Raw genomic sequence first — 25,533 nt, 5'->3', positions numbered from 1 at the left:
CAGGCATGTGCCACCATGCCTGGCTAATTTTTTCTGTTTTTGGTTGAGACAGGGTCTTGCTTTTGCTCAGAGCAGGTATCGAACTCCTGACCTCAAGTGATCCTTCTGCCTCAGCCTCCCAGCATGGTAGGATTATAGACGTGAGCCACTGCACCCAGCCTCCGTTCTTAAGTTTTAAATGAATAATTTATTTGAAGTTTATAGCAACTGTACAACTTTGATATGTGTAAATGGTAACTCTGTGTCTCAGGTCTTTGCTTTAAAATTGACAAGTAGTTAGGAAAAAGATTTTGGGAAGGGCTACTTATGTAGGGGATTTTTGAGGTGAAAGATAATAAAAGTAAAGGATACTAAATAGATTATAAAGAGGCAAAGAATTGGAAGATATTCCCAACATAATTCTATTGAAATTAAGAACATGTACCCGGGTGTGGTGGCTCACGCCTATAATTCTAGCACTCTGGAAGGTCGAGGCAGGAGGATTGTTTGAGCTCAGGAGTTGGAGACCAGCCTGAGCAAGAGTGAGACCCCATGTCTACTAAAAATAGAAAAATTAGCTGGTGTAATGGCGTGAGCTTCTAGTCCCAGCTGTTTGGGAGGTTGAGGCAAGAGGATCGCATAAGCCCAGGGGTTGGAGGTTGTAGTGAGCTATGATGACACCACTGCACTGTAGCCGGGGTGACAGAGTGAGACACTATCTCCAAAAACAAACAAAAAATAGATTTGCTGGAAAAATTGAGGCTATATATTTAGTGAAGGTAGCTATTAACTTTATATGACAGAAGTGCCATTTAAAATTTAAGTCTTTAAATTTTTAAATTTCTCCACCGAGTAGAGGATTCTAGACTGAATAGTAATCATGAGAATCATTTGGTTGAGATGAGACCTAAGGTGGCACTGCTTGTTAGACTCTGTGCCAGTAGCTTCCTTTTTATTCATCACTTAGTTGTAAACTAAGTTATAAAACTATAAAGTGGAGCCATGAATTAAAATGCTGATGGACATGAAATGTTTTGAGTTTAATTATTAACTGGCTAATATTTTTTGGCAGGTTGAATAACTAGAGGAATTAGGATAAAGTAACAAGTGAGCCCCCTTAGAAATTAGCATCATAGATAGAGATGTAGAGTATGTTTAATATTTTCCAGGTCATATAAACAAGTGTTCTTTTCATTGATACAGAAACCAAGTCAGTGTGTTCATAATATCATTGCCCTTTTATTAGGTGGAAAAATAATTTTCATATAATTTGATAGAATGCATGGCAGTTAGATCTTTTATTCCATGTGGAGTCACTTTGAAACCTGATATTTTAATGTTTAGAGATATACCGAAGTGATTATTGCTTAATATTCTGGGGTGAAATAGGGTTTGTGAATATAGTTTAAACTGTAACATTTTTTCCTTGGTTCTGAATAGATACAGTGCCACTACTTTTTGTTTCCTTTAATTCTCATTTAGAAGAGGAAGATGGAGTGTGGGAGAATGGACTTTCCTATGAATGCCGTACTCTCCTTTTCAAAGCAGTTCACAATCTGTTGGAACGGTGTTTAATGAACCGGAACTTTGTGCGTATTGGCAAGTGGTTTGTAAAGCCTTATGAAAAAGATGAAAAACCTATAAATAAAAGGTAAGCTATTTTATTTGAATTCTTGCTTGATATTTCTTTAGGTTTGTTAATTCTTATGGCTTTATAGAGAATGTGGAGTAAAACAAGCTAAATATCAGTACAGACATATTCAGGAGGTTAACTTTGGCAAAGTACTGTAAGTATTCAGTTTTCTTTGACCACTTTTTCCTCCCTTTTACACATTCTAAGCATTTTCTTGCAGCTAGGTGCAGTGGCTTGCACCTGTAATCCTGCCTACTGTGGAAGCTGAGCCCAGGAGTTTGAGACCAGCCTGAGCAACATAGGGAGATACAACTTCTACAAAAAATAGAAAAATTAGCTGGGTGTGGTGGCACACGCCTGTAATCTCAGCTACTCAGGAGTCCGAAGCAGGAGGATTGCTTGAGCCCAGTAGTTTGAGGTAGCAGTGAACTGTGATTATACTACTGCACTCTGGCCTGGGCAGCAGAGTGAGACCATGTCTCAAAACAAACCAAAAAAACCCTTCTTTTTTCTTGCAATGGGAATAGGCTATGTTTTAATACAGTGTCCTAAATTTTGATTTGGGGGTGATAGAGAACATGTGGGATGAAAGCAGAGGCTTATGCATGGAAGTATCCTTTTTTTAGTACAAGTGGAAATATATGCACAGTACTCTGACTTTAAAATTAAGTGATATTAGCACTTATTAAAATGGTGATCTGTGGTTATGTTTTGGATTGAGTTAACCCTTCTCATTCCCAGTCTCTCAGTTTGCTTTAATCAAAATAATTTAAATTTGTGTTTTTCTATATAAGACTCTTGGAGAGTTGATAATTTTTTAAACATTGAATTAAGCAAATTTATGGCACTAATTAGCAGGTAGAGGCACAGGAGACTTAAGATAGATACCTTCTTTTCCTGTGCAATTAAAAGCTTCAGGTTACTTCTCTTCTCTATGATTTAGATAATGTAAGGCATAGTCTGTTAGAAGATAAGTCCCAAGCAATTGTTGAATTAGTGATGCTTCAAGAGAGATGAACCAGTGGATGAACCAGTGGCAAGTAAGATGGGATGGGGGGGAAAGAAAATTAAAGGGAACTTATTAGTTTTTCCTGAAAGATGTGAGAGGATATAAACTAAACATTTGGTTGAGATTGTAGTCATTGTTGAGGTGCCATCTTTCATGTCATTATATGTACTTTTTTTTCATTTGCACCTGGAGTTTTTTTTTTTTTTTTAAACCTCTTCAAACCCCTTTTTAGCTTTAATAGATGGGTGAGTAGATAAACTTGGAGAAATAAAGTTTCTTTCATTTTTTTCTCTTTGAAAATTGACACTGCCCTTTATTGTTAACAAAAGAATTATATAAGTTAGGAATGCATTCAGCTACAACAACAGAAAAATCTAACTACCTGGTAGGGGTTGATTTTTTTCAATAGCAAGGAGTCTGAAGCTAGATAGTTCAGTATTGGTATATCTATTCAATAATGTCCTCAAGGACTCAGGGTTCCCTGTAGTTTTCTGCTCTGCCATCTTTAGTGTTTAGCTTTTATCCTTATGGTCCCAGTGGATGTTGTACCTTGAGACAGGCAAGAAGAGGAAGGAAGGGAAGAAGTAAGAACAGGTGGCACCTGGGTCGGTAAGTAGATTCTTTTCTGGAAACTTTAACTGACATATCATTGGCCATATTAAGAGAAACAAATATCTTTAATTTGGAAACAAGCCACTCTGAACAAAATAAGGCTTTTGTTAGCAAGAAGAAAGGGGTAATAGATATTAGATAGTTAGAAGTAGAAAATGCTGGGCGAGGTGGCTCATGCCTGTAATCCAAGTACTTTGGGAGGCTGAGGTGGGAGGATCGCTTGAGGCCAGGAGTTTGCGACCAGCCTGAGCAACATATTGAGACCCTGTCTCCACAAAAACATTTTAAAAACTAGCCTGGTGTGGTGGCATGAACCTGTAGTCCCAGCTGCTTGTGAGGCTGAGCCAGGAGGATTGCTTGAGCCCAGGAGTTCGAGGTTGCAGTGGGCTGTGATGATGCCACTGCACTCTAGCCAGGGTGACAGAGCGAGACTCTCAAAAAAAAAAAAGTGGAAATGGATATTGGGTAGGCAGTTAGCAATATCTGGCGTATACATTTATATGATTTTAAGAAGTCAAGCAGATTACCAAGGTTTAAAATGAAAAGCCGCAATCCTGAGCCTCAGCTAATAGATGTGCTCCTCAGAGGCAACCGTGTTTTAATTCTTTTAAATGTTTCTTCTAATTTACCTATTATAAAATTTTGAAGCAATTAACATGCTTATTCTTGAGTTTTTAATTATTTCAGTTATTCAGGATTAATCTATGGACTTCCTTTTTTCTTCTTTTTTTTTTTTTTGGTCATGACAGTCTAACATTGAAATTCTGCCTTTCTATTGAGGGTTTAGCTATCTTGCTTCCCCCTGCCCCAAACCCTTGGACATTGATGACACTTTTTTTTTTTGAAATGGAATCTTGTTATATTGCCCAAGCTGGTCTTCAGCTCTTGGGCTTAAGCCATCCTCTTGCCTCAGCCTCCTGAGTAGGTGGGACCATAAGCATGCATCACTGTGTCCAGCTGACATTGGCACTCTTGCACACACTCTTCTCCCTTCCCCTCTCCCTTTCCTTATTTTGCCAGTATATGAGTTTTGATAAAAACAATATTTATTTATACTATTATGATTTTATAAATATTATTTGTAACTGAACCATATAGTATATTAGGAATACATTATATTTCTTGTACATCTTTTTGTTTTCCCAGGTGTTAATGGTTGTCTCTTTCACTTAATTATCTGTGTCAGAGTTTGGTCAGCTACCACTCTAGAGGGCAAGTATAGTTTGCCATCTGTTTTTGTAAATAAAGTTTTATTTTAACACAGCCATGCTCATTGTTTGATGGATTGTTTTACGGCCCCTTTCACACTAAAGCAGAGTTAAATAATTGTGACAGAGACACATGGCTTGCAAAGCCAAAAATACTTAGCCTGAGATACTTAATATCTTGCTCTTTATAGAAAAAAGTTTGCTAACTCCTGATCTATGTACCTATTGGTAATTTATCCCTAGACTGTCTACCAGAAGTATAAATCTCCCCTTCCTCTCTTCAAGGACTTTGTGTAATATATTAGTTTCTTTTTTTTTTTCCCCTTTTGTTAATTAATATCCCTGTTGGAACCTTTCATTCTTCTTTTCCAATTTGGACTAGTTGTTTTCTAGTCTTGTTTCACAGTATCCATATTGGGAATTACCTTTGCTTTTCTATCCATGTTGGATCCCTCGTTTCCTAGATCTCATTTCTCCTGTTTTTGTTCTTATTTACTATTTCATCTACCAGTAGTTTCCAGAAAGTACATGAGAAGTAATACTTTGGAGACTGAATATCTGAATTAACTTCTTTTCTACCCTTATAGTTGATCAATAGTTTTGACTGGGTATAGAATCTAGGATTAGCAATCATTCTCTCTTAGACTTTTGGACATTAAAATGCTGATTGGAAGTTCTGTGTATGTGAACAGCTTATGAAGTTGTGGGCTTTACTAGGGTGCAAGGTTGGGGGACCTGGGCATTTTTATTGGGTGCCTGTCATCCAGCTCTCGCCAGCTGTATGTCCCACCGCTCTGGTCCCCCATACCCGACTCAAGTTAGTTTTCCAGAGGGATCTTTCAGTTTTCTTGACTAGTGGGTATAAATAAGCTTGAGTGCCAGTATTTAATTTAGGGAGCCTACTGGGGAAGGGAGGTTGGGGGAGTCACTTACACAGTGTTTAGATTTTCACATAATCTTTCATTTAAATATATCACCTCAGCTATATCTAAGTGTTCTATGTCCCTCTGTTTCAACCAATTCAAAGAGTGAACCTCTAGGTTTTTCACGGATCTGGAAGAAAGTGAAGAGACTATAAGATTGTAGAGTGAATCCAAAAGTCTAACTTTTGTACGTATACTTACTTCCTTCTGTTTTCAGTTACACTTACATATCTACCTTTAGAGATATTATCAGTATCTTCAACTTCTGAGCCTTTCTGGGATTCTGTGGTTTAACTCAATTTGCATCTTGGCTCCTTCCTCTTTGCCTTTAAGTTCCTTATGATTTTTGCCTTTGCTTGAAAGCTCTTCAGATTTTATGGCTGTTTCTTTTCTTCCTTTCTTTCCTTTCTTTGTTTTCCCCAGGATCTCACTCAGTTGCCTGGGCTAGAGTGCAGTGGTGTCATTATAGCTCATTGCAACTTCAAACTCCTGGGCTTAAGCAGTCCTTTTGCTTCAGCCTCCTGAGTAGCTAGGACTATAGGCTTGTGCTGGCTAATTTTTCGATTTTTTTTGTAGAGACAGGTTGGTCTTGAACTCGTGGCCTCAAGCGATCCTCCTGGTTTGGCTTTCCAAAGGTGCTAGGATTACAGGCGTGAGCCACCGCACCCGGCCTGTCTCTTTTCTTTGCTGTCACTTTACCATTCTCTTCATTTTCCTCCTGCCCTTGACTATCTATATGGAGAGGTTTTCATGAGGAAGTAGAGATAAATGAATATGTTCAATAAGCTATGCAGGGTACTGGAAATATCTTTCTTTTTTTTTTTTTTTAATGAAAAGCTCTTTTGATGGGCTGTTAATAATCAAAGATACAAATTTTAATTGGAGATTTCCATGAATCCAACAGATTTTACTTGTTATTTAACCATGTAATTGAGCACTAGTATTTTTCCATGGGCTGACCCATTTAGGAGGGGAGCTAAATTCAGATTGTGTTTTATTAGCAAGGTGTTACCAGAAATAGTGTATGCTCTTTTGAGATACTCTTGAAGCATAGTTGTGGTACAAAAACTGACTTTATCCAGGGAGGTAAATGCTGGTCCTCAAATCTTTTTTTTATAGGAACTTCCTTACCCTCCCCTCTGCCTTTAGAAAAGCAAGTAGGGAAAAATCAAGCAGCTAAGTCTTCTAGTTATGACTTGGGACTTCCTTTCTGTTGAATTCAGTGGAATGATATAGGGAAGGTAGGTAAAGATTGATTATAAATTAATGTGTTTCTGGACCATTATGAAGGAGATGCATCATATATACTATTTTTGTTTACTGATAAATTCACTTTTGGTTAAACTGGTATAAGCATTCTCAAAAAGAATAACAGAGTTGTCAAGGAAGAAAATTTTTGCTGCAAAACTGGTTTGACCTGAACAAGGGACAAACTATAATATTCCTTGTCTTACATGTAGTTAATTATCTGTTTAACTCTAACAGCCTTTAGGGACTGAAAGAGTAGAAGTGGAATCAAATTCTGGTGATACAGCCTGGTTATCTGTAAAGAACCCTTCAACTATAAGGACAGTTACTCACTAGAACAAACCAGTCTTCAGATAATCGGTTAAAAGAATGACCAGTGTTTTGTCTTGAATAGGTTAGGTATTTCCTACATTGCAGGCAACTGGTGAGATGACAGTCGCTGAGTTTTCTAGTGAGAACATAGACAGGTAAATGGGCTATAATAAGTGCCAATACCTTACTGTAGGTTTTAGTCTCCTAGTAAAAAGACTTTCCAAACTTGCGATGTTTGAGAGTGCATCTGAGTAAGATTACCTTCAATAAGAACTCTCTTAAGTTTGTGTTAGGTTAAACTTTCTGTCATATTGAATCTATTATCACCATTTAGCTGAGTGGGCAGTTAAGTTTATTTATGTAGCGAGAGTTTTAAATTCTTCTAGGATAGAAGGATACTAGTAAGAAATTCTTTTTTTAGATAGCTAGTCCGATATCTTACAGGATGTATTGACAACTGTTTTGCTAAGTGGCAGATGAGATTGTATAGGAGGAAAATATGTTAATATGTGTTTGATTTTAATATGTACTTTAATATATACTTTAATCTTACCCCATTCCCTTAACTACAGACATAGCCATATAATTAATTTCTATAGAAAAAAATACATTGCTGAATTGATAAATCTTTTTGATATCTTTGCTCTACGTAAGATAGTTATCCATCCCGATTTTTTTATATATACACACACATGTATACACACATATATATTTTGAGACCGGGTCTTGCTCTATGGCCCAGGTGCATAGTTCATTGCAACCTCAAATTCCTGGACTCAAGTGATCCTCCTGCCTCAGCCTCTTGAGTAGCTGGTAGTACAGCAGCTGGCCACCAAGCCCAGCTTTTTTTTTTTTTTTTAATTCATTTTGTATAGATGAGGTCTCACTATGTTACCCAGGCTGGTCTCAAAGTCCTGGCCTCAAGTGATTGCTATTATGTTTTTTAAGTATTCATTTCCTGTATTCCGGTCTTGTAGTGCAGCACTTTCCAGTGGAAATAAATGTGAGCCACATGTGTAATTTAAAGTTTTCTAAGTCTGGGTGTTGTGGCTGGTGCCTATAATGGTAGCACTTTGGGAGACTGAGGCATGAGGATTGCTTGAGCCCAGGAGACCAGCCTGGGCAACATGGTGAGACTCAGTCTTTAAAAAAAATTCAAAAATTAGCCAGGCATGGTGGTGAGCACCTGTAGTCCTAGCTACTCAGGAAGCTGAGGCAGGAGGATCATTTGAGCCCAGCAGTTTGAGGCTACGGTGAGCTACGATCACACCACTATACTCCAGCCTGGGTGACAGAGTGAGACTCTGTCTCTTTATATACACACACACACACATACATACATACATGCATATATAAATACATACATACATACATGTATATATTGGGTATTATATTAATAACACAGTTCTAGGGCAGTAAGCCCAACTGAACTTGGTAGTGCTTATTGGTAAAAATTTCTTCTATCTAGTGATTGGTGAACCCTCTTTGAATTTTATGCTAAATTGTCAGTGTGCTCTAGAATCTCAAAGGTAGGGAGAGCCCCATACCTTATGTCAGGGTACCCACTATCTGCTAAGTTGGGCATAGTTACTTCAGCAGCCTTGACGTATCTTTATATTTTTTCTCCTTATAGCCTATCTGTGCTGTTTTTTCTTAATGTCTGTCATCAAGATTACTGTTTATCATTTCTGAAATCTTAAGTGATAATATAATAGTGCTTATGGCCCATGGCATTTCTCTGTGGTGCTTGAGTCATTAGTATTTGCATGGTCAGTCTTCCATATTATCAGGCTTTCCAGGAACATTTCTGAGAAAAATTAAGTGCCAAGAAAGGTCTTCTTTCTCCCTATTGAGATTTTTTTTTTAAACCATAATTTCTTACTATGTTTCTTACTGTGGACTCATACAGATTTGTCCAAGGTCACACCAGCTACCAAGTGTTTGAGCTGGATTATAGGGCATGAAAAATATGAGACAGATTGTGGACCCTGTAGACCAGTATATCTCTTGCATCCATGTCTTTTTAAAATGGTAGGAAATAGTAAAAACAGAATACTGAAAAACAGTAAAAAGGAACACTTTTAGAGCACATGAGGTTGTAAACCAGAGTAATAATATTGTTACTCTCTAAGTATCTTTGCTGTATAATGTAAGTAATGTGTTCACTAAGTGAGCACAAATTTATATAGAATTCACTGATAAGGTGTAATCTTCTGGATTTTCATGTAGTTCTTTCATTCATGGAGATATGTTAAGAATACCTGATATTGATAATATAAATTTAAGAATTAAAAACAATTACTTTGAAGACTGCAGACATACAGATTAATGCAGTGGTTCCCAAACTTTTCTGCATGTGGGAATAACCTAGAGAGCTTGAAAGAAATTATTGATGCTTATATCTTAACCTGGGGCTGTGGCCAGGGCTTTGGGATTTTTTTTTTTTTTTTTTTTTGATACAGAGTCTTGCTCTGTTGCCTGGGCTAGAGTGCCGTGGTGTCAGCCTAGCTCACAGCAACCTCAAACTCCTGGGCTCCAGTGATCCTCCTGCCTCAGCCTCCCAAGTAGCTGGGACTGCAGGCGTGTGTCACCACACTTGGCTAATTTTTTTCTATTTTTAGTTGCCTGGGTAATTTTTTCTATTTTTAGTAGAAACTTGCTCTTGCTCAGGCTGGTCTCAAGCTCCTGACCTCAAGCAATTCTTTGGCCTCGGCCTCCCAGATTGCTAGGATTACAGGCATGAGCCACTATGCCTGGCCTAGAATTTTTAAAAGATCCTAACGTAAGACAAGTTTGGAAACTGTTGAATTTGTGGAATAAAAATAATCTAGGAATTAAGATGAGTAGGGTTTTTTTATTGTTGTAAAATATATATAACATAAAATTTACAGTTTTTCAGTGTGTTGTTCAGTGGCACTAAGTACATTCATGTTGTTTGCATCCATCACCACTATGTATCTGCAGAACTTTTTCATCATCCCAAACTGAAAATCTACCCATGAAACAATAATTTCTCATTTCTCTCTTCCCAAGCCCCTGGTAACCACCATTCTACCTTCTTCCTCTATGAATTTGTCATATAAGTGGGATCATACAATATTTGTCCTTTGGTGTCTGGCTTATTTCACTTAGCATAATGTCTTCAGGGTTCATTCATGTTGTAGCATGTGACAGGATTTCACTTCTTCTTAAGGCTAAGTAATACTCCATTATATGGTATACCACATTTTGTTTATTCATTCATCGATGGACATGTGGGTTGTTGCCACCTTTTGGCTATTGTGAATAATGCCGCTATAAACATTGATACACAAATCTCTCTTCAGATCTCTGCTTTCAGTTCTTTTGGGTATATACCCAGTAGTGGAATTATTGTATTATATGGTAAGTTTAAATTTTTGAGGAATCTCCATACTGTTTTCCACAGCAGCTGCACTATGTTTCATTCCCAACGGCAATGCAGGAGAATTCCAATTTCTCCATGTCCTCACCAACACTTGTTTCCTGTTTTTTAAAAAATAATGGCCATTTTTGTGGGTGTGAAGTGGTATCTTATTATGTTCTTGATTTGCGTTTCCCTAATAGTTAGTGATATTGAGCATCTTATGTGTTTATTGGCTATTTGTATATCATTTTTGGAAAAATGTCTGTTCAGGTTCTTTGCCCATGTTTTAATTGGTTGTTAGGATGACTAGAATTTTAAGTCAGCGTTCCCTTTAACTGGTTTTATGATTTTAAGATAAGCCATTTGACCTCTTTGTGCCTCAAATTTCCCACCAGTGAAATGGGATATCATTTTTCTGTAGCTTCCTAATACAAATGCTAAAAATAGATTATATATGACACTGCCTAATGCAGTGTACGTATTGAAGTGTTGCTGTTAGAACAACTCACTTTAATCTTTAAGCATGTCTTCATTTTCTGTCTTAGAAATAAACAATCTTTTGTTTAATTTGAGTATTTAATTGAGGAACATTTCTTTCTGCAATAGAAGATTGTTCAGGTTTCATTTGTAAAATTCTGCCTCATACCTTTTGTTTTGAATATTATACTATGAACTCCTGGAAAGCATTGGTATTCTCTACAATTCTTAATAGTACTTAATAGTACCTTGGGCTGTCATTGTAGTTACATGTATTTGTTTTAATTCTACTTTTCTAAGTGCTAATTACCAAAATTGTTTAAGATGATGTTATTAGTGATAACATTTCTCCTTGAAAGAAAAGCCATTCTGAATTTAGTATGCCCACATTTCTTAACATTCTCTTTGTCTTATAATATTCTCTGACTTGGGAGGCCGAGGTAGGAGGATCACTTAAGCAGAAGAGTTCGAGGCAGTATATAACACTACAATTGTGTGCCTGTGAACAGCAACTGCATTGCAGCCTGGGTAACATAGTGAGACCCTGTCTTTCTGTTTTTTGCTAAAAGAATCTCAGCAATTTTATCCCATATTTAGAATAGTTGTTCTCCAATATCATGTACAAACTCAGTTTATTTTAAATCATTTTATATTACAATAAGATCAGACTACTTTATATTGGGATAATATGCTAGCAATATAGGAGGTGATGTTTTTTCTTTGATCATAGACCACTGGGATTGAGTTGTTGGTCAATAGAGCAGTGTAGATAAACAGTGGGAGCTGAGAGCATTAGTCACTTGGTGTTTTGTATTTCCTTTTATTTTTTTTAGAGACAGGGTCTTGTTCTGTCACCCAATCTGAAGTGTAGTGGCCTCATCATAGCTCACTGCAACCTCAAACTCCTGGGCTAAAGCAATCCTCCTGCCTCAGCCTCCCAAGTAGCTGGGACTACATGTGCATACCACCATACCCAGCTAATTTTTTTTATTTTACATAGAGACAGACTCTGGGCTATGTTGCCTAGGTGCTAGTCTCAAACTCCTGGACTCAAGTGATCCTCCTGCCTTGGCCTCCCAAAGTACAGGGATCACCGGCATGAGCCACTGCACCCTGTAGTCACTTGGTTTTACACTTTGGAATATTGGGTTTTTACAAAGACCCCTTGGAGGGGTGAAAGTTAAAAGTGCTCACTGGAAAGGCTGTTGGGGAAATTGAAAAATAGCCTTTATGATTTTTGAACATACCAGATTAAATTCTTCCTAAATAATATTTAAGAGAAGTTGAATTAATGTACTTAATCTTCAGAAAAAGAGATTTTTAGCACATTATGTTTTTTGTCATGAGAAAAATTTATTTTGAATATCTTTTTTTTTTTTTTTTTTTTTTTGAGACAGAGTCTCACTGTGTTGCCCGGGCTAGAGTGAGTGCCGTGGTGTCAGCCTAGCTCACAGCAACCTCAAACTCCTGGGCTTAAGCGATCCTACTGCCTCAGCCCCCCGAGTAGCTGGGACTACAGGCATGCGCCACCATGCCCGGCTAATTTTTTTTCTATATATATATTTTAGTTGGCCAGATAATTTCTTTTTAGTAGAGACGGGGTCTCTCTCTTGCTGAGGCTGATCTTGAACTCCTGACCTCGAGCAATCCACCCGCCTCGGCCTCCCAGAGTGCTAGAATTACAGGCGTGAGCCACCGCGCCCGGCCTGAATATCTTTTTATTCTCTTTTTTATTCTTGTATGAAAAGAAGTAGAGTTGAAAGCTATATTTTTAAGAACTATACTGCACTGATAAAAGGAGTAGTAAATACGAGGATATGAAATTTAGATCTCCTGTCCTTTTTGTCTTTTAAAGATAAAAATCATGAGACTGTCTTGGGTTATTGCTTTTATTTACAAATATTCTTGTAATTTGCAATTCACATTTTAAAATTTGCAATTCAGTTACTAAGTAAGCAGGCAGCTTTCATAATCACTTCTATAGCATACTTGATCCCTAAAGTTGATCAAATTAAAATTTGTCTACATAATAGGTTAGTCTTGCTTGAGTCTCTTCCTTTTTTTCTCCCCTCACCTACCTCCCTACCTTCCTTCCTTCTTTTCCTCCTTCCTTCTTTTCCTCCTTCCTTCCTTTTTTTCCTCCTCTCCTCGCCCTCTCCTTTTCCTCTCCTCTCCTTTCTTTCTTTCCTTCCTTCCTTTCTTCTTTTTTAAGAGGTGGGAGTCTTGTCTTCTTGCCTAGGGTATAGTGCAGTGGTATTCACAGGCATGATCATAGCATGGTACAGCCTCAAACTCCCGGCCTCAAGGATCTTCCTGTCTCAGCCTCCTGAGTAGCTGGGACTTCAGGCATGTGCTGCTGCACCCAGCCCTTTGATAATACATGTTTTCCTTGACATAGTATTTTTAGTTAATAATTCCCCTTTAAACTCTTTAAAAATTTGTGCCTTCTACCAAGACATATGTAAGTCTTTTATAGTTGGCTGAAAAACTTGTAAGAAGCTTGTAATATTGAAAAACAGTCATTCTAACTCGTTGAATATTGATTTTATTTATTCTTCAAGTGTTGAACATTTTGTCTTGGTTTTAGACTCTCATATCCTTTATTATAGTTAAGAGTGAAAAATGCTTTGAAAATTGGTTTCTGCCTGTTGAATGTCAATACATGTAATGAGCATGATGGGCATATAGTTCTCAGGAATTAAATATTAGTGGCTTGCTAAAATAAAAATACTGTTTAGAGATTGTTACGTGTTTATATGCTCTATAGCTCAGCCTTAATAGTTATAGAGGCTGGGTGTGGTGGCTCACACCTGTAGTCCTAGCACTGTTGGAGGCTAAGGTGGGAGGATTTCTTAAGGCCAGGAGTTTGAGACCAGCCCAAGCAAGAGGAAGACCCCGTCTCTACAAAAAATAGAAAAATTAACCTGGCATGGTAGCGTACACATGTAGTCCTAGCTACCCAGGAGACTGAGGCAGGAGAATTGCTTGAACCTAGGAGTGTGAGGTTGCATTGAGCTATGATGATGCCACTGCACTCTAGCCTGGGCACAGAGTGAGACCCTGTCTCAAAAAAAAAGTTCAAGTATCTAGATCGCCTTGTTAAGACATTCTGATAGCACCCTGTACTTGATTTTTTGTTATAGCACTTACCATAGTGGTAATCAGTTGTGTGCCTAGCACAGTGCCATGGGCTTAACTTAAAAATATTTGTTGAATAAAAGAATAACACTTGGCTTTTACTTGGTGGCTTAGTATATAGTACATATAGATCTGAATATAATGCCAAGTTTAATTCAGAGTTCTTTCAAGTGTGTGTGTGTGTGGTTTTTTTTATTTGTGTTTTGAGCATTTGGAGTTACATTTCTATTGGTAGGTTTTTTGTGTGTTTTGCAGTGCAGGTACCTTACCATTGCTGGAAAATAACTGCTGGATAGCAATAGTACAGTTGAGCTTCTTTAAATGAGCAATAGCAATGGTCTGCTTCTGTGTGGACAGTTTTCAAAATTGTTATTGGTTAATAGTTTCTTTACTTATCTTGATGATTATTTTAGATTTATACCCTTTTTACCAAAGCACATGTGTATAAGTCTTCGTAACTCAACCCATAGCTATTCAAATCAGATTAACATTTTATTCAGAGGAACAACAAGCTTAATTTAATTTTTCTCTTTTCTATTAAAAACTGTTGGTTAATTGCAGTGTGGTATCTTGGTTTGGATCCTGGCACAGAAAAAGAGCATCAGTGGAAAATCCAATTAAAGATTGGAGTTTAGCTAATAGTAATCTATCAATGTTAATTATATGTCTGACAAATATAGCAGGTTCTAAGATGTTTGTAAATGTTAGGGGAAACGAGCTAGGTGCAGTGGCTCATGCTTGTAATCCCAGCTACTGGGGAACTCAGGGTGGAAGGGTTGCTTGAGGGCAATAGTTCAAGACTAGCCTAGGCAACATATTGAGACCCTGTCTCAAAAAAAAACCAAAAAACAGCAACCAAAAAAACACTTGAGGGAACTAGGTGAAGAGTATATGGGAATTCCATATGCAGTCTTTGCAACATTTCTGTAAATTTAAAATTACTCATAAATAAAAAGTTTATAAAATAAAAATAAAAACTATTAGAGTGAGGAAAGATACATAGTAATCACTGGGAAATGTATAGATTCCATAATTTTTTTAACAATTAAAATTTTAATATAACTTAAGCAGAACAGAATGGTATTATAAATTTAGAAAAAATTAAGGATTCCTGCTTAAATACCCCAATCCCATTTCGAGAAGTAACCAGGTGGTTTTGTTTTTTAATTTTTTTGTTCTTCTGGTGGTTACTGCCATAATTCCAGAGATACTTATACTACCTCTGGGCCTTGATTTATCCACTTTGAAAAATATCTACTATTTCCTTATCATGAAAGGTAAGATTTATTTTATTAGTTATATTATTTTTAGTTTTTTCTGTCACTTTAATTTTAAAATCTTATTTCTATTTAAATTTTGTTTTTAGGCTGGTCAAGTACAGTAGTGAAAAGAGATGAAAGAATAGAACAAAGACTTTGAACTGAGACTGAAAAATCAATTGAGATAGCACATTACCTCTGGACCAGTCTCTGTCATTTACTTTTATAACTTGAATAATATGTTTAAATTCAATTTTCTTATTCTATCAACTTTAGACATTATCTGTTGACTCTATAATATATATAAAATGAAGAAATTCTCAGCTCTGTGTTGCTGTTCACCTCTTTTCTACCATCTATTTTCCTACTCCTGTTAGCTCTAGCATTACTTTTACTATAACTTAATTTAAATTCATTATGCCTTGCCTTGTCCAGAAAAAATTTAAGAGGGCTTATACGTGTATTCATCAGATTTTGAGTTGATTAATGGTCATAATTTAAAGAACTGGTTCTTCAAGATGAATTTTTAAGTTAAATGTGTGGAAAAGGAATAAAAGTGGATTCTTTTCAGTGTACAATCTCATTCCCTTCTCAGCTACTTAGATGATGTTTCTACTTTGATAAAACTTGATGTTTCTAAGTTTTATCTTCAGGATACATCTGCTGTCTTTAGATAAACTTTTACTTTGCAACTTGTATACCTAGCTATACCTAAATTCCATAAGATGTACTATTTTGCATGTATCCTTGATTCTAGGATGCCTTCAACTGTAAGATCCATTTTTGCTTTAAAATAACTTCATTGGTTCGCAGGGGACTACATTAAGTGATTGATTAGATACAGCCCAATTACAGAAGTAATAAAATGAAAAAATATATTTATATTTTCTTATAGAGAGGGAAAATATGCAAAAATAAAAATTCAGTCACCTTCAATTCTGTTGCCCACCTAGACTTTTTTAATCACAGAAAACTTTTTTCCTCTTAAAAAAAAATTGGGAGCCAGATACGGTGGCATGTGCCTGCAGTTAGTTCCAGCTACTTGGTAGGCTGAGATGAGATAATCCCTTGAGCCCAGAAGTTAGAGGCCAGCATGGGCCACATAGTGAGACCGCATCTCTCTTTTTTTTTTTTTGAGACAGGGTCTTGCTGTGTCGCTCTGGAGAGAGTGCAGTGGAGTTATCATAGCTCACTGCAACTTCAAACTCCTGGGCTCAAGTGATTGTCCTGCCTCAGCCTCCAGGGTAGCTAGGACTATAGGCGTGTGCCATGATGCCTGGCTAACTGTTTTATTTTTAGTAGAGACAGGGTCTCGCTCTTGCTTAGGCTGGTCTCAAACTCCTAAACTCAAGCCATCCTCTTGCCTTTGTTTCTCAGAGTGCTGGGATTACAGGCGTGAGCCACAGTACCTGACCAAAGAAACGCATCTCTTAAAAAAGAAAAAAATGGAGACCATGCTATTTTGGTAGCCTATCCTTTTCCATTAAACCCACTCTTCCACCTTAACTTATATTCGTGGCTTTATAATAATTGTACGTGTGGGTATACTTAACTTGTTTAACTGGTTCGTATATTTGCAGCCTTTTCTATTATAAACAGTTCTGTGAAGAACATTTCTTATAGCTAAATCTTTGCTTATATTCATGATTTTTTCTTTCAGATGATGAAGTAGAATTTCTGGGCTAAACAGTGTGCATTTTTGTGGTATAACTTCTTAATAAAGAAAAGCAGCTTAACTTATTTTTTGGCCTTTGGTCATCACTAAAATATAACTTTTTCTTCTTTATTAGTGAACACTTGTCCTGCTCTTTCACCTTTTTCTTGCATGGAGACAGTAATGTTTGTACCAGTGTGGAAATTAACCAACATCAGCCTGTGTATCTTCTCAGTGAAGAGCATATCACCCTTGCTCAACAGTCTAATAGCCCATTTCAAGGTAGAATATTTTATTGTCTTAGGTATTCAATCTTTTATTATTGCTTCAGGGAGATCCTTACTGAAGTTGGTAATTTTACCCTTTGAAATTGTGAGGATTTTGCTCTGATCTTCAGCTTAATGATTTTGATATAGTTTACTTTTTTCTGCCCCATTAGAGTATTAAGTCAACAAAATAAGTTTTCTAATACAAGTATTAGTAAAAAAAATCCTTAAACATGAATGGTAACATAGCTGAAAGTGTTCTCTTACATAGCATGTTGCAGTTATGTGTTGTTCAAGATCATCTTGCGTATCAGGTCATATAAGCCAGATTTAACATAGGTGCCTAGGGATTTTGATACTATTTATACCATGAAAATGGCTGAATTCTAGAGAAAGTATTTTATAAGATTCCTGATTTGTTTTTAAGGACTGGCATTGTGTTCTTAATTTTAAACCTAGTGTTTGCTTTTTAAAATTTATGTAGCAGTACCTTATAAGTACTTAGATTTATATATTCTATTGTTTTTTCCTCAAATTGCTTTTCCTTAGTGGGAGTCAAGTAAGTTGAAGGATAGGTACATAAATATCCCCAGTTATTTGAGAGTTTCAGGTAGACAAAGTTTTAACAGTTTTTATAATAAACTTAGTGTGGTACTTTATCTTCACAATAATGAAGTATAATAAATTGATTTTCTCTGGAATGATCATTAGGAGCTTTTTTCTTTTTTAGAATTGCATAATTACTTGCCACACTATTCAGTGTAATTTTATTTGGTGTAACAGTCCTTAGTTGCTTAATGATGTCTGCTTTGGGTTTCTAGTTATCTTAAGCCCATTTGGACTAAATGGCACTCTCACAGGACAGGCATTCAAGATGTCTGATTCAGCTACAAAAAAATTGATTGGTGAATGGAAACAGTTCTATCCTATCTCATGTTGCTTGAAGGAGATGTCTGAAGAAAAACAGGAAGATATGGATTGGGAAGATGATTCTTTAGCTGCAGTAGAAGTTCTTGTTGGTATGGATTCTGAGTATTAATCGTAAGGGGAAAATACATGACTACATATATTATTTAGATTTTCCTTAGTAAGAAACAACTCTAATACCTCAGTGGTTTTCAACACCAAACGTTTATTTCTTGCTCACATTACGTAAGGGCTACAGCTTTGGCTGTGGTTTGGCTCCATATATCTTCTCATTCTGTAACCTAGGTTAAATGAGTACCTAGTAATGTATGTAGGACATGGTGTTCTTACGATAACAGAAGAAAATAGGGTCTGAGCCTAAACATGTAAGTGTTATTTAAAACTTATGTTGGGATACAGTGTATGTTATATCTGCTCACATTGCATTAGACAAAACTAGTTACCACGGCCAAGCCAAAGTCACAGAAATATATTCTGTCTAGAAGGAAGCATGCTAAGGGTCTAATGGGAATAAGTGTGAATGAATTAATATTTGGAGGCTGTAAAGTTGACAACCTGTGTTTGCAGTGTTTTAATATTTGGTAAAACTGTCACCTCTACTAACTTAAAGGCAGAAAATGTACCTAAAGACTATGTCTTTGATATGATCTGCTTAGGTCAGCCTTTTTCAGATTGGGTATATTCTATATGTCTTCTCATTCAGGGACCCAAGTTAACAAAGTAACTCATACCTGGTACATGCTAATCTCATAGCAGAGGACAGAAGTGAGAGAGCCTGCCCTGACCCTGCAAGCACATAAATGTGCTCCTGTTAGGATGTGGCATATATCACATGCACTTGTATTCTGGAGCAAGTCACATAGCCAAGACATACACTTAGACAGACCTGGAAGGCATGGAAAATGTATAATTCAGCAGATAGTTAGAATTTATAATACTATGTTTAATGGAATCTAATGGTAATGTTAATATATGAAGATTGCCTCTTTTTTAAAAAATAAAAAGATTACCAGTGTTTAATTTCAATAAACATATCACTACCAGAGCAGTTATGACAAAAAACAGAAACAAAGCATATTTATTAGACTTTGAAATAGAGACATATATATTATAGAATAAAATAGGAAATGGTCCATAATTCTAGTACCCAGACTATCTTTGTTAAACTTGTAAAATAACATTTAAAAAATAATATACATTATAATTGGTCAAATGTGCAAATAAAGATTTTTAAAAAATGCATTCATGGAAAATCTAAAAATGAAAAGAGAAAGCTACTTTCTTCTAAGTCTCTCTCACCAAAGGTAACTACTTCTAACAGCTTATTGTGGTTTCTTACTTAAAAAAAAACCTCATGACAGAAGAACATATATTTATGAAAATATATTTTTTGTTTACACAAATGTGATATCCTATCTACTTTTCCATTATAGTACTTTTGAGTGAAACTAATTCCACTGTGGTCACACTAGTAATTGATTTTCCTCTCCATTGTTTTTCTAGCTGGTGTCAGAATGATCTACCCAGCATGCTTTGTTCTAGTCCCTCAGTCAGACATTCCTTCTCCTAGCTCTGTGGGATCCTCTCACTGTTCAACTTCTTGCTTGGGTGTCCACCAAGTGCCTGCTTCCACAAGAGATCCTGCTATGTCTTCGGTTACTCTCACACCACCTACATCTCCTGAGGAAGTCCAAACAGGTATTGTCCTAATTTGTTTCATCGGCTCTGGTGATGAATCTGTTATTTTGAGTACGGCAAGTACTTAAAAAATAACTTATTTTAAAATAGTTTCAAACTTCTTGAAAAGTTGCAAGTATAGTTCAAAGGATTCCCTCATCCAGATTTCCAAGCTGTTAATGTGTGCTCTGTCACCCTCTCTATATGTGTACATTCATCATCATTGGTCTTTTTCTGAACCATTTGAAAACAAGCTGCAGACATGATGCCCCGTCACTCCTGCATACTCAATGTATTTCCCAAAACTAAGGAGACTACCCTGTACAACCATTATTTGATCCTCCAAGTCAAGCAATCAGCACTGATACACTACCATCCAGTTTGCATCCCTTGTTTTAGATTTTTTGCTTTCACTATTTAAAATGATGTACTTTTACTGGGATGTGGTAGCTTGTGCCTGTAATCCCAGCTACTCGAGAGGCTGAAGTGGGAAGATCACTTGAGGCCAGGAGTTTGAAACCAGCCTAGGCAGCATAGTGAGACCCCATATCTTAAAAAAAAAATTTTTTTTTTAAAATTAGCCATGTTCAGTGGCTCCTGCCTGTAGTTCCAGCTATTTGGGAGACTGAAGTGGGAGGATCCTTTGAGTCCAGGAGTTCAAGGCCTTAGGGAGGTATGATCATGCCACTGCACTCTAGCCTAACAGAGTAGAACTCCATCTCTTAAATAAATAAAGTAATATGCTTTTTGCCTCAAAATATAAATAGCCTTATCAGGTAGCTGGAGCAAGTTGTATCACAGATCAAAATGACCAAAGTCTTTTTTTTTTTTTTTTGAGACATAGTCTTACTCTGTCACCCCGGCTAGAGTGCAGTGGTGTCATCATAGCTCACTGCAACCTTCAGTTCCTGGGCTCAAGTGATCCTGTTGCCTCAGCCTCCCAAGTAACTGGGACTACAGGCATGTGCCATGATGCTCGGTTAATGTTTCTATTTTTAGTAGAGATGGGGTTTCGCTTTTGCTCAGGCTGATCTTGAACTCCTGAGCTCAAGCAATCCTCCCATCTCAGCCTCCCAGAATGCTAAGATTACAGGTGTGAACCACCAAGCCTGGCCGACCCAAGTCTTTAAACCTTCCTTTAAACATAGCTTTATTCTCCTACAGCCTATTCTTTCTTGTTTTTAGTTGATCCTCAGTCTGCCCAGAAGTGGGTCAAATTTTCTTCAGTATCTGATGGTTTCAACTCTGATAATACTAGCCACCATGGAGGGAAAATACCCAGAAAATTAGCAAATCATGTAGTGGATAGAGTTTGGCAAGAATGCAATATGAACAGAGCACAGAACAAGTACGTATTTTCATTTTCAAGTTCAAAAATTGCATGTTGGTAATTAGTTGTAATTAGAAGATATTTAAAGTATACAGTCATTTGTATGACTTTAATTCAAAAATTCATTTTAAATTAATTATAATGCTAAATTCATGTTTAATAAAAATTTTTATGAATTCTAAAGAATCTTGTAACTTTGAATCTTAGGAGGAAGTATTCTGCTTCATCAAGTGGTCTGTGTGAAGAAGAGATAGCTGATAAAGTGGCATCCTGGGATTTTGTTGAAGCCACACAAAGAACAAATTGCAGTTGTTTGAGGTAGATTTTTTCCCAATTGATTGCCTGTGTGTGATAGTTTTTTATGCTACTGAATACTTACGCCCCACTTTATTTGAGGTAGCTTACATAAACACAATATGTTAGAATTTTTTAAAAAAGAAAATCAAGAAAAAAAAATTGTCATTTGAAGCTGATTATAGAAGTACATACAAATGCATGCCATAAGTTCTTTCACTGTTATCATAGGTGGACTCCGAAAGCTTTGTTTCCTAACTACCAAATAAAAGAGAATTTTATGTTGGGTTATAGTATGTATACCATCTATAAAGTAAAAGGCACATAAGTCTCTTGAAAAGAGCATTCCTTGATGTCACTGCCTGAGAAATTTTTCCCAAGGGTCCTTATAAATGAGATGATACACTAGATAAAAAATTCTGCAATTTTTTTTAATATGGTAAATACAGTGTTGGGTTTTGTGGAGTAATTTCTTACAACATTCTTTGGGGAGCTATAGGTGAAATGCTGAAATAAATTTCAGAAAATATGATTCTACAAGGGACCAAAGCTCTGATGTCAAAATACAAGCTTTCAAGTAGACTATATTGGTCGAAGGATTGGTAGAAGAATGGATGAACTTGGAATTCTTTAGACAGTTTATTTATTTTATGTATTGGGAACTTTTGTTGAGATTAGGTTATCAGAGCCTTTAAGATTACATTTTCTGGAGTTTATTATTTTATTCTGCAGATTAAAGGTAGATCATATGCTTTTGCAGTCAAGTAAACAGTAATGGCCTTGACATCCCTAACCAGGACTTGTGATTAGATAGATGGTCACCCCTCTTTCCCATGGAAGTGAGCCAAAGGAATGGAGTACCTGCAGGTTAAGGCCAAAATTTTTCTTACATTAGCTCTATTTTGTTTGAACACAATGACAGACTCTTACGTGCTCTGGTATGTTTTTGCGTAGATCGAATATTCTTATGCAGACATTTTGGATTAAAGAATGTTTAATTTTTAAGTCTGGCAGTTTTGTTGAAAACTTGCCTGTTGTTGATAGAGATTAAAAAATATGCACAGATTAGCTCCTGTTTAACAGTTTAAAATAAAAACCACACCTAGTCTTGAACATAATTTGTGCAAGCCCAGGGGTCTGCAAACTGATCAATAGGGCAAATTTGGCCCACTACCTGTTTATGGCCTGCGAGCTGAAAATTATTTCTACATTTTCAGAAAGTTGAAAAAAAAAAAAAGAATATTTTGTGACACATGAAAATTGTGAAATTGAAATTTTTTTAGTATCCATAAATAAGGATTTATTAAAACACAGCCACATCCAGGTATTTACATGTTGTCTGTGACTGCTTCTGCCCCACAGTGACTGAGTTGAGTAGTTGCAGCACAGATTGTATGGCCTGAAATATTTACTCTCTGGTCCCTTACAGAAATATCTGCCAATCCCTGGTCTAAGACCAATTAAATGCTTAAATGAAATTAGGCTTTTCTTTCCCTCTATTAGCATTTTTATCAAGCAGCTCTTCTTTTTTAGTTCCTAACCTAGACTTTTGCTTCATTCTTTTTGAAAAGATGTGGATTTTAAGTATTTTGTCTAAAATGGTTTTAGAGGATGGTACTCAAAAATGCATGTTGGTGTAACGTAAGTTTAAATTCTTGGTCTTGCTGCGTGCAGTGGCTCATGCGTGTAATCCCAGGAAGGCTGAGGCGAGAGGATTGCTGAAGGCCAAGAGTTTGAGACCAGCCTGTGCAACATAGAGAGAACCTGTCTCTAAAAAGAAAAAGAAAAATTAGCTGAGCATGGTAGCATGTGGGGCATGCCTATAGTCCCAGCTACTCAGGATGCTGAGGCAGGAGGATTGCTTGAGCTCAGGAGTTCGAGGCTGCAGCGAGCTATGATCACACCCCTGCATTCCAGCCTGGGTGACAGTGAGACCTCATCTCTTAAAAATAAATAAACAAATAAATAAATTCTTGGTCTTTAAGCTGAACCTTTATTTTTAAAAAATTGTTTTCTTTCATATTTTGAGAAGTTTCTTCCAGGCATATAGAAATTTGGTCAGCTAAAATTTTGTATAATCTATAAACACAACTTGCTTTGGTCATTTTGCCCCTGTACTAAAGATACAGTGTTTCTGAATCATTTACTTTTTAAAAAAAATTACTATTGCAATTTTGTGCTTCAGGTTCTCTCCCCACCCCAAATCTGATTTCTTATTTAATTTATAAACGAGGGTAAGACAGACTTTTAGTCACTACATACGTGTGTTGTCTTCTGCCAGGGAATAGAGAAGGTAAGGCACACATTGATAACTGATTGTGCTAGTAGTTATGCTCCAATTTACTCTCAAATCTAGTCCTACTTTTTCTCTGTTCTGTATTACAGGAAATTAAATTTCCTAGGCTTCCTTGCTCTTTGGATTTTGCCAATAGGAGGCAGTGACAGAAGATTGGAGGGTGAAAGGAGGGAAGAAGCCAGAGTATTTCCCCACCTCCCTCTTTCTTTTCCCCTACCACGCCCACCCCTTTTTGGAGCCAACTCCAGCTTCCCTGTGTCCCCTTCCTCCATGGTCCCAGATACTACTGAACAGTTCCTGCTATGGTTCTGGCACCATCCTGAGCTTCTGGGATATAGTGAGACTATTTCATCTTACTGTCCTTTTAGCCCTAGAAGTCATAGAAGCTGCCTACTGTTACTAGTCTCTGGGTTGCTTCACTTTCCTCTCTTTTGTGTAACTGAATCTCTATAGTAAATTTCTTCTTTGTGAAAGACAGGACCAGACCCTGACTGGTAATGTAGGCTTCTCTTAAAAATTTTTTTTTTTGAGACGGTCTCGCTCTCTTGCCCCAGCTAGAGCGCAGTCATGTCATCATAGCTTTCTGCAGCCTTAAACTCCTGGCCTAAGTGATCCTCTTGCCTCAACCTTCTGAGTAGGTGGGAACACAGGTGTGGGCTACCATGCTCAGTTAGTTTTTCTGTTTTTTGTAGAGACAGGGGCCTTGCTGTTGCTCAGGGTGGTCTTGAACTCGTGACCTCGAGCAGTCTTCCTACCTCGGCCTCCCAAAGTGCTATGATTACAGGCATGAGCCACCATGCCCACCCCTTAAAATATTTTTTGGAAAAAAAAATTATACAAGCTATTTACGTGAATATATATCATTTTGAAAAGTTTAAATTATACAAATAAACCCAAAGTTCCCCTTGACTGGTCTCTATCTCTCCCTAAATCCTACTCCCTCTTCCTAGAAGTGGCTGCCTGCCAGTTAGATATTAACCATTTTTCTCTGTAATTTTGTGTCTTTTCCAACACAAATACTATTTCAGTGTATTTGGCAGTTATTTTTTTACTGATTGTATATTAGGTCTTTCCATATTAGTTACTTATAGATCTGTCTCATTGTTTTAAAAAACTTCTTGGTATTCCACTGAATGGAAATACCATAGTTTATTTAATCATTCTGGGTTTGATGGACCTACAGGCTGTTTCCAGAGGTTTTTTCCTTGTGTTTACTTTTTTAAAAACAATACCGCTGTGACTATCAATTATTTGTTAGATTTTTTTGAACACTTACTCTGTGACAGGAGATGTCCTAGGCTCAGGATACACTGCTGAATTAAGGCTCCTGCTATTAGTAAGCCTGCACTCTATTGAAAGTGAGGCAGATAATTTGTTTTTAAGAAAGATTTTAAGTCCTTTTTAGATATAAGAATGAGTGCTAGGAAGGAAATAAACCAGGTGGGTGATGTGATGAGTTGTGGGTGAGAGGGGTATTTAAATACTTGTGACTTCATAAAAGATTCTACCAATTTTACTCCTACTTTATGCATATAAAGAATGTTAGCTTTTCTTATGCTTTCACCAATCTTGAGAACTGTCCTGAAAATTATTTTTTTTTATTATAGTAAGTGAGAAGCCTAAAATTGTTTCAGTTGCATTTTTCATTACTGAGATTGTATAGTGCACTTTTATTGATACTGAACTTTAGTGGAATGTTTATGAGGAAATTGCACTTAGAAAGCAAGCTACTTAGGTAAAAAGTAAGACATTAGCTTTCAGATGTTATCACTGAAGTACTAGGGACTTGAGGTCAATACAAAAAAAAAGAATCTAAAGGAATCACTCTTGGCTAGTGTGTTGAGGACAACTCCTGTAGAAAGATTCAATTTGTTTGAGTTTTAGCATAAAACTCAGTTGTTCACTG

The 25,533-nt window shown here is 36.7% G+C and overlaps 1 protein-coding gene across 2 annotated transcripts in view; it reads left to right on the top strand.

Moving 5' to 3' along the window:
* Nucleotides 1-25,533, top strand: part of MED13 (mediator complex subunit 13) — a 101,197-nt gene that overhangs the window by 9,324 nt on the left and 66,340 nt on the right. For both annotated transcript variants that reach the window (XM_045525607.1, XM_045525606.1), the window contains exons 3-8: nt 1,462-1,630; nt 16,974-17,119; nt 17,925-18,122; nt 19,534-19,728; nt 20,893-21,055; nt 21,245-21,355. In XM_045525607.1, coding sequence (XP_045381563.1) covers nt 1,462-1,630; nt 16,974-17,119; nt 17,925-18,122; nt 19,534-19,728; nt 20,893-21,055; nt 21,245-21,355 — 982 coding nt within the window. The remainder of the gene's footprint in view (nt 1-1,461; nt 1,631-16,973; nt 17,120-17,924; nt 18,123-19,533; nt 19,729-20,892; nt 21,056-21,244; nt 21,356-25,533) is intronic.

The sequence above is a fragment of the Lemur catta genome, chromosome 15 (assembly GCF_020740605.2).
Source record: "Lemur catta isolate mLemCat1 chromosome 15, mLemCat1.pri, whole genome shotgun sequence".
NCBI lineage: Eukaryota > Metazoa > Chordata > Mammalia > Primates > Lemuridae > Lemur > Lemur catta.
This window is presented reverse-complemented; position numbering and strand designations above follow the sequence as displayed.